Here is a 12,462-nt window from a genome sequence, read left to right on the forward strand (position 1 = left end):
TACTAGTCCATCTGTCAGGAACAAACAGTTTCCCCACTGGACATCGGTCAGGTCTGTCAGCCTGAAATTCCTGAAGAACCCGTCGTAAATCAGGGGAAATGGCAGAAAGGACCACCCCTTCTTTCAGAATGCCGACCGATTCAAAGACCTCAGGAGAATCAGGCAAAAAACTCCTAGAGAGGGCATCAGCCTTAATATTCTTAGAACCCGGAAGATACGAGACCACGAAATCAAAACGGGAAAAAAACAAGGACCATCGAGCCTTTCTAGGATTCAGCCGTTTGGCAGACTCGAGGTAAATCAGATTCTTATGATCGGTCAAGACCACAATACGGTGCTTAGCTCCCTCAAGCCAATGTCGCCACTCCTCAAACGCCCACTTCATAGCCAACAACTCCCGATTGCCGACATCATAATTGCCTTCAGCAGGCGAAAACTTACGGGAAAAGAAGGCACACGGTTTCGTTAAGGAACCAACAGGATCCTTCTGAGACAAAACGGCCCCTGCCCCAATCTCAAAAGCGTCAACCTCAACCTGAAACGGAAGAGAAACATCCGGTTGGCGCAACACCGGAGCAGAAGTAAATCAACGTTTAAGCTCCTGAAAAGCAGAGACAGCCGCAGAGGACCAATTCGCTACATCAGCGCCTTTCTTTGTCAAATCGGTCAAGGGTTTGGCCATGCTGGAAAAATTAGCAATGAAATGGCGATAAAAATTTGCAAAACCCAAAAATTTCTGAAGGCTCTTCACGGATGTGGGCTGAATCCAATCATGAATGGCCTGAACCTTAACCGGATCCATCTCTATAGACGATGGAGAAAAAATGAAGCCCAAAAAAGAGACCTTCTGCACCCCAAAGAGACACTTAGACCCTTTCACAAACAAAGCATTGTCACGGAGGATCTGAAAAACCATTCATCACCCTGCTTAATACGAACAAGATTATATGCCCCTCGAAGGTCGATCTTCGTAAACCAACTAGCTCCCTTAATCCTAGCAAACAAATCGAAAAGCAAAGGTAAAGGGTATTGAAACTTGACCGTGATTTTATTCAAGAGGCGATAATCTATACAGGGTCTCAAGGAACCATCTTTTTTAGCAACAAAAAAGAACCCCGCTCCCAACGGTGAAGAAGATGGTCGAATATGCCCTTTCTCCAAAGACTACTTAATATAGTTCCGCATGGCGGTATGTTCAGGCACAGACAGGTTGAAAAGTCGACCCTTAGGAAACTTACAGCCTGGAATCAAGTCAATAGCACAATCGCAGTCCCTGTGCGGTGGAAGGAAACTGGACTTGGGCTCATCGAAAACAGAGATTGACATCAAAGGAACATCATTTTGAACCCCCTGACAACCCCAACTAGTCACAGACATGGACTTCCAATCCAACACAGGATTATGTACCTGCAACCACGGCAAACCCAACACGATAGCATCATGCAAGTTATGCAACACCAGAAAACAAATCAGGAGTAGGAATCTTCGAATCTAAAGCAGGAGTCTGAACAATATAATCAGAAATACCCTAGCAGCAAGCTGGTCTACACGAGAAGCTAATTCCTGAACATTCATGCTTGCACCAGGCTCCTCAGCCACCCAGATATTAAGAGGGAAGAGAACACAAAACAGACTGGAGAAAAAAAAAATGGCTCAAGAGCTTTCTTCCCTTCTTCTGAGATGCATTTATCTCATTGTTGGCCAGTTGTACTGTTATGATCCGGTGACCTTGGAGCAGCATGAGAACTTTCACTGGAGAAGGTGGCCACTATACTGACCGCAATCCTGAACTTAACACCGCAACTAGAAGTAGCCGTGGAGTGTACCTAACACACCAAGACACCTCGTCACAGCCGGAGGACTAAATACCCCTAAAGATGGAAATAGGAATACTATCTTGCCTCAGAGCAGATCCCCAAAGGATAGACAGCCCCCCACAAATATTGGCGGTGAGTCGGAGAGGAAAAAACATACACAGACAGAAAAACAGGATTTAGCACAGGAGGCCACTCTAGCTAGATAGGACAGGATAGGACAGAGTTCTATGCGGTCAGTATTAAAACCCTTCAAAAATATCCACAGCAGAATATACAAAAACTTCCTACATCTAACTAATAGATGTAGGAGCGTAAATCTGCAACTCCAGCGAATCCTACAATCAGAGCAGGAATATAAACAAAAACTAGCACACAGCAGTGTGCCACAGACACAAAAACCAAACACTTATCTTTGCTGAATTTGGCAGCAAGCAGGAGAAGCCAGAAAGTGATCCAACACTTCACAAGGAACATTGACAACTGGCAAGGGCTAATGAATCCTGCACACCTAAATATCCCAGTCAGAATTGTAATCAGCAGATACACCTGGCCAGGACTGCGACTCAGAGACAACTGCATTCCCACCTACAACCACTGAAGGGAACCCAAGAGCAGAATTCACAACAGTTGTGTGCGACATACTGGTGTAGCGCAGGCACAGCTTTCTTTGAGAAGTAGTGGCGACTGGGCATCTGGTACTGGGGCACTGTGACGGACATAAGGTCTCGAAAATCCTCTGTGTCCACGAGGCGGAAAGGCAGCATTTCTGTAGCCAACAGCTTGCAGATGGAGAAATTCAACCTCTTAGCTTTGTCATGGCTAGGAGGAAATGGTTTTTTACTTGTCCACATCTGAGGGACTGAGGGCTGGCTGCCGTGCTTAGATGAAGTTGAGTAGGGTGTCCTTGGCAAACTGTTGGTCTGTGAGGAAGGTGCAAGCGGAGATGTTATGTTGCCTTGATCAAAATGTGGTGTCGATGTCGGAGAGCGCTCAACACCAGCAGGTGTTTCCACATGCAAATGTCCTGATGACCTGCATATCACACTGGCTGTTGCGGGTAAAGAGGTGGAAGGTCTGCATCCAAAACCATGTGCGACTGCTGTCCCCACATTCACAGAGGATGAAGAGGACGCAGATGCACTTAATGGGGCAGATGGTGGTTGACCCGGCCCACTAGGCCGCATTGTAGCACAGTGAGCTTCCCACTGCAAATTATACCTCATATTCATGTGACGGTTCATGCATGAAGTACTCAAGCTAGTGATTTTTTGGCCTCTACTGAGATTTTGTTGACAAATCTTACAGACAACATGAGTTGGGTCATCCTTTGCGATGTCAAAAAATTCCCAGGCTATGCAAGGCTTAGAGCCCGTGCGACCTGATGAGCTACCACGACTTCTGGTCTGAGGCACAGCTGGGGTTGAGGATGCAGTTGTTGACATGCTTCCAGTACTCCGTCTCTGTCCAGGAAGGCGCACCGTTACCTCGTCGTCAGACTCGTCACTAGCATCCTCCTCCACCTCCTCTGCTGACCTCATGGACTGGCGGACTGGGGGTTGACAGTAAGTGGGGTCTACAAACTCGTCATCATCATCCTGTGTGTTCTCACGCCCGTCGTCCTCAGAGCCTACCTCTTCCTGCCCCAACCGAAAAGTCAAGTTTTCGTTCCAATCAGGTATCTCAGTCTCATCATCATTTTCCTCATTGTCTCCACCAACAGGAGTTACAGTTTGGGAACGAGGGTCTACATTATGGTCAGAACATTCTCTATCTGGGCCTGGATCTGGCTCACAAAGATTCTGGGCATCAGTGCAGATCATTTCCTCGTCTGGATTCACAGAAGCTCTGGAGCAGATCTCTGATTCCCAGGCTATAGTATGCGTAAACAGCTCTACAGACTCAACCATGTGTGTTACCTAATGCTTAGACGGGCAGCTGGACACTTGGGAGCTGTGAAGAAGCAAGTGCGATTGGGGTGACAACTCTGAGGACTGGAGTAGTTGTGATGTTGAAGTTAACATGGAGGAGAGCCCACTTGAACGAGCACTTGATATCCGTTCAAGCACCTTCTGTTTTTGTGCCTCATCTGGAATTTTTGGTGATGTTTGTAGCAATGGTCGTAAGAAAGAGATCAAATCAGATTGTCCATGAAAAGAAGTAGACATCTTACTTTGGCTGGAAGATGGTCTTTCTTCTGCAGATGTTACTGTTGCTTTACCACCTACCTCACGGACACAACCTTTTTTTCCCTTTCCAACATGCCTATTCCCCTTTCCACCAGCAGCAGGCCTTTTGCCACTCATTTTAGTGCTTAACTAATTGGCAACTCTGTATCTGTAGCTGTTGGCACAACAACCAGTGGATGAAAACCGAGCAGAATTGAGTGGCTAAACTGTGGTACTAGGCCCAAAACTTATAACTGGGTTAGATGCCGTGAAAATTGAGATACACAGCCGGTGTAGTTTGTTTCACAGGCAGGCTACTCTGCAGATGTGCAGACACTGCTCCTAGGCCCTAAACTATCAACTGGATTAGGTGCAGTGAAAATTGATATACACAGGCGGTATAGTTTGTTTCACAGGCAGGCTACTCTGCTGACATGCAGACTCTGCTCCTAGGCCCTAAACTATCAACTGGATTAGATGCAGTGAAAATTGAGATACACAGGCGGTGTAGCTAGCTTCACAGGCGGGCTACTCAGATGACTATCAGACAATGCTACTAGCCTAAAAGGACTGGCTGAGCTAGATTACACAAAATGCTGTGACAAACACTTGCACAGCACTGGCACAGACCTGCCTGGCAAACAGTGCTATGAACTGCTGTAACCTACCCTGAAAAGGGCTGATATTACAACTAGTCCCGACTCCTCCCGACTCCCTAAACCTATCTCTCTGACAATTCACTCCAAAAAACACTATTAGTCTGTATAGCGCCCACAGCAGCAGCAGTGCCGTCTAACACTAAGCTGCAGCAGTGAGGAAATGGTGGCGACGGGGCAAATGGCTGATTCTTATAGGGCAAGGACATGTGACATACACAGCCAATGACACATGCCCTTGCTTGTGTGCATCACATGCACATTGCTGTGTGTGTGTGCACTGCTGATAGGCTGAGAGACTGCACCGCCCCACTGTAAATGCGGGAAAGAGAAAAAAAAATGGAGATCGGCGTTATTTCAGCACAGATCTATCCCCCACCTTTCCCTTTATACACTGAAACAGTCTATTAACAATGATAAACAATTTTAATGTGAAAATCAAGCAAGGCTTTTGCTGAACGAACAGTTATCTAGCAAATTGTTCGGGTTCGTCGAACGACTTGAACACCGCCCAAAACAGCTCGAATTTGAGATTGGCGAACAGTTCGACTTGAACACCGCTCATCTCTAATTATGACTTGTGTGATGCAGAGTTTGTGGGGTGTGAGGAATTTAGGACTTTTCAAAGAGAAGCATTTATCTGTGAATAAGTGTGTTGGGATGATCATTTCTAGATTATTATTGATTTATAAATTAGACAGCAAAGGCAGTGGTGGTTCTGATGCAGAGGGCTTTTGGAAATTTAATAAATGGCAGCACATGATGAAATATCAGTGAATGTCATTGATGTTTAGCTATATAGGGATTTAGGATGTATTTTGTTTACATCTTTGGTTTGTTATACTAAAATAAATATAAACCATGATGATGAGAGTTTGAAACAGCGATGTTTAAGTTGATGAGCTTATATTGAGTTGTTTATAACTAACCTGAGTGGTTTAAAAAAAAAGAAACACTGTCTTCAAATTGAGATTCTGGTTTGGGTTTTATCCTAAGTCATGTGACAAGGCTCGTTAAAGGGTTGACATTGACTTTTAGGATTACTACTTCCAATAGGTGGCACTAGAGTTCTAGTCCTCTTCCTCTCTGCAGAGACAATTTGCATATTTCCCAGAGGAGCATTGCAGCTTTAAGAATCCTCATCTCGGCATACTTAGCATGTCAATCTCTGCAAGGGGAAACAATACTTCTTGGATATCATCTTGGTATATGTTTCCATTCTGGTATATGCCCCTATTATGTTATATGGCCCCATCATGGTTGATTTTCCCCTTTCTGGTATATGTCCCCCATCTTGGTTTATTGCACCCATCCTACTATAATAATAATTTTTTTTTATATAGCGCCAACAAATTCTGCAGCACTTTACAATTAAGCGAGGACATGTACAGACAATTAATTCAATATAAGTTAAGACAATTTAAACAGTGACATTAGGGGTGAGGTCCCTGCTCGCAAGCTTACAATCTACAAGGAAATGGGGGGACACAATAGGTGAAAAGTGCTTGTTATTTCAGGTCTGGCAATTATAATAAATAGGGATTATGCTATATGCCCCTTTCCTTGTAAATGATACTTACCTTCCACATGCTCCCACGCAGTATTGTGTTTTCTGTGTCTTCTCAACAGATCGGCAGTGAGCAGTGATCACAGCTGACAGGCTGCGATCACTGCTCCTTGCAGCTGCAGATACTCATCCCGGACCTCCGCTCCCAGGCACTTTCTTTCTGCCCAGGCCCCTGTCATGGCAAGCACTGACTGTGCAGTGCAACTTGCAGCATACACTGGGGGCTCCACAAAGATGGCTGCAATCTCCTTCCACAGCTGTGACCTGGACAGTCCATAGCGCATGCCCAGGTCATAGCTAGAGGCAGGAGCAGCAGTATCAATACAAGTAGAGCGGTCACCGTCTGATCGCAGTCTTTTATTCCCAGGGGATGTCATAAGTGAGGTGTGTAAGAGTCCTACTCAGACTTTTTCACACCCCTAAATGAAAATAGCAGCCTCCAGTGGCTAATGTAAAAATTAATAAATAATAATAAAAAATAACGTGGTACATTTAATTCTGTATTAAGAATTGGTGGTATGATCAATAATTATTAATACAAAATTAAAAATCATGGCACCTTCCCTTTAAGGAAAAAGCCACCGGCCTTTTTCTTTAAGATGCTTTGTTGGCGGTCCTGCTGTTGCTTATGAGGTTGCTCCGCTACCCTGTGTTTTTAACGATGGTATAAAGAAAAGAAGAATTAACATGTTACTTCTTTTAACTGCTTCATAATTTCCAAACCCTAAAGCTGCTATAAGTCATATCAAAAGGCATATCGTTTTTATGTTGCTGTGCATTATATTCATCATTCTGGTGGTTATGAAGTAAGTATAGTCCAGCCCACTGCAATGATGATGCCAAATTTCAAACCGGAGTCAAGTCACTGAAAAAGCAGTAAACTGTTATGTAAACATGCAGGTGGAGGGGCTGGGGAAGGAGGCGACCCAATATACAGTCTCAGCCTGTGCACCAAAATCTCATTACCAGAGAACATCTAATTCATATTAAAGAAGAAATACAAAACAGATTTCTTTACCAAAGGAATCAATTTAATGGCCTCATATAGTGAACCACAGTATAATGGCCCCACATGGTACACCACCGTATATTCTGTATATCAGCCCCATTACAGCCATATCTTAACTTCAACTTGCAAAATTGTGCTGACAGGTTCTCTTTAAATTTGAAATAGGGGTTAATTAAAAAGTTTTGGTGACAAAATACAAATTTGCTACAAATTTGCTATAAATAAATCTCATACCCTTTTTGTTCTGGTTTTTACAATCCTTTTATATAGTTTTGAAAGATGTGCATATGTCACAAAAAGCAATTTCTAATTTGTATAATGTGGTTGACTTTAGGAGAATTTAAACGACAAGAACTTCCCATTCTGGCTTTGGATTGAAGGCATCTTAGAGCTAATTAAAAAACATCTGCTTTGTCTGTGGAATGATGGGTGAGCATTTCAATGTGTATTTTTGTGAATGTCTTTATCCCCTTGAGCAGGCCTGGGCAAACTGCGGGCCCTACGGGCCACATCCGGCACCCTGCCCCCCCAAACCACATCCCACCCCTCCCGCCCCTGTTGTATGTCCCGTGCAGGAGAGGTAAGGGTTAAAGGGAACCTATCACCCCCAAAATGGAAGTTGAACTAAGCCCACCGACATCAAGGGCTTATCTACAGCATTCTAGACTAGAAAGTCCCCGATGTCACCTGAAACATGACAAAAAGAGGTTATATTATACTCACCCAGAGGCGGTCCCGCTGAGGTCCGGTCCGATGGGTGTCGTGGTCCGGTTCCAGTGCCTCCCATCTGCATAGGATGACGTCCTCTTCTTGTCTTCACGCTGCGGCTCCGGCGCAGGCGTACTTTGTCTGCCCTGTTGAGGGCAGAGCAAAGTACTGCAGTGCGCAGGTGCCGGGCCTCTCTGACTTTTCCCAGCACCTGCGCACTGCAGAACTTTGCTCTGCCACACACAGGGCAGACAAAGTACACCTGTGCCGGAGCTGCGGCGTGAAGACAAGGAGAGCTCGTGATCGTAAGAAGATGGGAAGCCCCGGACCGGACACCCATCGGATCGGATCAAGCCGCCCCACCAAGTGGGTATAATCTAACCTCTTTCTTATCTTTCAGGTTACATCGGGGGGGGGGGGGGGCTTATCTACAGCATTACAGAATACTGTAGATAAGCCCCTGAGGCCGGTGGGCTTAGCTCAACTTCCATATTGGGGGTGACAGGTTCCCTTTAAGTCCAGCATTGTGCTCCCCCTGTGATCTGTGGCTTATCACATCCACTCCATAGTGGTCAATATTGGGGCCTATGGCCGCTCCATTGATTCGCAAGTTTTTAAAGTGTCTGCAGTGGGGCGTCATCTCTATGGAAACACCTTCCCATTTTCACCCCCAAGACCACTGCCTGAAACCTCTGGGCCACCAATGCCATTTTTATGTGTTGGAGATGAAGCATTCCAATTATCGGAAGACCCGCTGAAGCCATACTCAAGTAGTGGATTGACGCCAACTAAAAGTTTTTAATTACTTATCTTTTGGACTATAAGATACACCTAGGTTTTAGAGGAGGAAATTAGGGGGAAAAAACTGAAGGAAAAACTATGGTCAATTCTGTACTTAAGATCACCTATCCTGGTAAATATGGTCCCCTCATATCCATCCTGGTATGCATGGCCCTCATCCCCATCATGGAATGCATCATCCCATCCTTATTCTGGTATGGTTGGTCCCATCCCAGTCCTGGTATGCACGGTCCCATTCTTATTCTGATATGATTGATTGGCCCCATCCTGTTCTTGGTATGATTGATTGGCCCCATCCAGTTCCTGGTATACATGGCCGCATCCAGTTCCTGGTATGATTGATTGCCCCATCCCAGTCATGGTATCCATTGCCCCATCAGAAAAGATTTAAAAAAAACCTTTACTCTTACCTTCCTCCGGTCCCTCGCAGTCAGAGCGTTCTGCTCCGGTGCCAACAGCTGCTTAATGCTTGTAAGCAGCGCATGGCAGGGACATCATGCGCTGTTCACAAGCAGAGCACAGCTACCGGAATACTCACCGGGTGTTCATCAGAGATCGCAGTAGTATCCATTCCTCTTCAGTAGCGGTCACTGTCTGCCGCGCTCTTCCTGCCTGTGTGGGAGCGGTCATGTGTGCCGATACTTAGGAGAAATAAATATTCAGAATATTCATTTCTCTTAAGTATTTGCACATGTGACCGCCGGCAGCAGGAAGCAGGCGACTGACAGTACGTGCTACTGAAGAGGAATGGATACTCACCGCCATCTCTGATGAAAATCCGGTGAGTATTCCGGCAGCTGTGCTCTGCTTGTGCGCAGCGCATGATGTCCCTGCCATGCGCTGCTTACAAGCATTAAGCAGCTGCTGGCACCAATTCCGGACTCTGCGACTGCGAGGGAGCGGAGGAAGGTAAGAGGAAAGGTTTTTTTTTTTTAATCTTTTCTCATAGGGCCTTGGATTTCAGGACTGGGATGGGGCCTATCATAGCAGCTAGGGGATGGGGACAATCATACCAGTAAGGGGATGGGGCCAATCAATCATACCAGGATGCCAGGAAGAAATGAATATTCATTGCCCTCCACGCCCATGGGTGTGGAATGCAGTGCATATTCACTTCTCTTTAGCAGCAGGCACAGGAGTTAGCCCGAACTGCGGCTCCTGCCTCTGTGACCCGCTGTTCCTCCGATACCGTTCCCCCACCTCCCCACCACAGCCAGAGCCAATCTATCTGGACTATAAGACACACCCCATTTTTCTCCACATTTTGGGAGGAAAGAGTGCGTCTTATAGTCCTAAAAATATGGTATATATACGGTGTATATGGACTTTTCAAAAGCTTTTGATACGGTGCCACACAAAAGGTTGATACAGAAAATGAGAATAATGGGGATAGGGGAAAATATGTGTAAGTGGGATGAGAGCTGGCTCAGGGATAGGAAACAAAGGGTGGTTATTAATGGAGCACACTCGGACTGGGTAGCGGTTAGCAGTGGGGTACCACAGGGGTCAGTATTGGGCCCTCTTCTTTTTAACATATTTATTAATGACCTTGTAGGGGGCATTCAGAGCAGAATTTCAATATTTGCAGATGACACTAAACTCTGCAGGGTAATCAATACAGGGGAGGACAATTTTATATTACAGGATGATTTATGTAAACTAGAAGCTTGGGCTGATAAATGGCAAATGAGCTTTAATGGGGATAAATGTTAGGTCATGCACTTTGGTAGAAGTAATAAGATGTATAATTATGTGCTTAATTCTAAAACTCTGGGCAAAACCGTCAATGAAAAAGACCTGGGTGTATGGGTGGATGACAAACTCATATTGAGTGGCCAGTGTCAGGCAGCTGCTACAAAGGCAAATAAAATAATGGAATGCATTAAAAGAGGCATAGATGCTCATGAGGAGAACATAATTTTACCTCTATACAAGTCACTAGTTCGAAAACACTTAGAATGCTGTGCACCGTTCTGGTCTCGGTGTATAAGAAAGACATAGCTGAACTGGAGCTGGTGCAGAGAAGAGCGACCAAGGTTATTAGAGGACTGGGGGGTCTGCAATACCAAGATAGGTTATTACACTTGGGGCTATTTAGTTTGGAAAAACGAAGACTAAGGGGGGATCTTTTTTTAATGTATAAATATATGAGGGGACAGTACAAAGACCTTTCTGATGATCTTTTTAATCATGGACCTGAAACAGGGACAAGGGGGCATCCTCTACGTTTGGAGAAAAAAAAAGGTTTAAGCATAATAACAGACGTGGATTCTTTACTGTAAGAGCAGTGAGACTATGGAACGCTCTGCGTATGATGTTGTAATGAGTGATTCATTACTTAAATTTAAGAGGGAACTGGATACATTTCTGGAAACGTATAATGTTGCAGGGTATATACACTAGATTCCTTGATAGGGCGTTGATCCAGGGAACTAGTCTGATTGCCGTATGTGGAGTCAGGAAGGAATTTTTTTTCCCAAGGTGGAGCTTACTCTTTGCCACATGGTTTTTTTTGCCTTCCTCTGGATCAACATGTTAGGGCATGTTAGGTTAGGCGATGGGTTGAACTAGATGGACTTATAGTCTTCCTTCAACCTTAATAACTATGTAACTATGTATTTAGATCACAGCTTGAAAATGTCTGTGTGAGAAATGTCACAGTACCCATCGGTCTCTTCTGTTTTTCAGATCAGACTCGCCTGTTAAAGTCTATGTGTGTGCAAAAATAAAAAAATTGGATTCCATATGAATCATCCATATAGCATCCGATCCGATTTTTACAAAAACATTTCCATTACTAACACAGGACACTATTTCTTCTTTAAAATTTTATTCATTTCTGATGTATAAAAATGGATGCCATACGGATGACAATACAGATGTAAAATAGTCTTTCTGGATGACAATAACGATTTTTTTTATATGATCATGTAAACTTCATCACATAAGCAACTGCTTTTATAAAGTACAAAATTAATAATATGCAGAATTAAAGGATGATCCGAAACCAAAGGTGACTTTCATACTAAATTTAATTCAATAATCTAATCACTTTTCCAATATAGTTCAGTTAAAAAAATGTCTAACATTCCCTCTCTACTCTAACTTCCTATCTGCTTGTGTTTTTTTTTCTTTTCTTTTTTTTTTAACTTCCAATGACATTTGTTTGAGAATCCCAGTGCATTTTGGGGTGCTCACACGGGACATCATCAGAGGGCAGAGAATGCAGTCATTGCCACAGCTGCTTTCCCCACCATGAAAAGAAGCGTCATCTGTTTCAGAGACTGGACTTGTCCCTGCTGGGTCACCTCGTCTCCTTAGAGCCAGCAAGGGAGCGCACTGTCACTGTGCATTCAAAGGAATATAGCACAGGTAGCTCATATTGAGTATGCGTCAGAATTTACAACTGACGCATTATCAGATGAGCAGGACTAGCCAAGCCTCCAAAACAGACATCACTGATGGTGCCTAATTTCAGAGAGGGCGCAGAGGCTGCAACAGTGTCTGCAGTGTCTTCCCCCTGATGACGGCTCATTCGAGTGTACCAGCATTCACTGGTGAATCTCAAACAAAAAAAAAAAACACGACAGGAAGCCAGAATGTATAGGGCACGTTAGTGAATTTTTCATTGAAGTATATTAGAAAACAAGATTAGATTATTACACTGAACATTTAATTACATTTAATATGAAATTCACCTTTGGTTTTGGACCGCCCCTTTAAGTTCAGCAGATTGGTT

At 44.4% G+C, this 12,462-nt stretch overlaps 1 protein-coding gene across 5 annotated transcripts in view; it reads left to right on the forward strand.

Moving 5' to 3' along the window:
* The window catches only part of STAT1 (signal transducer and activator of transcription 1), a 1,428,390-nt gene that overhangs the window by 1,183,699 nt on the left and 232,229 nt on the right, over positions 1-12,462 (forward strand). For all 5 annotated transcript variants that reach the window (XM_069733810.1, XM_069733808.1, XM_069733811.1 and 2 more), the window contains one exon: positions 7,549-7,643. In XM_069733810.1, the coding sequence (XP_069589911.1) occupies positions 7,549-7,643 (95 nt within the window). The remainder of the gene's footprint in view (positions 1-7,548; positions 7,644-12,462) is intronic.

The sequence above is a fragment of the Ranitomeya imitator genome, chromosome 7 (genome assembly GCF_032444005.1).
Source record: "Ranitomeya imitator isolate aRanImi1 chromosome 7, aRanImi1.pri, whole genome shotgun sequence".
NCBI lineage: Eukaryota > Metazoa > Chordata > Amphibia > Anura > Dendrobatidae > Ranitomeya > Ranitomeya imitator.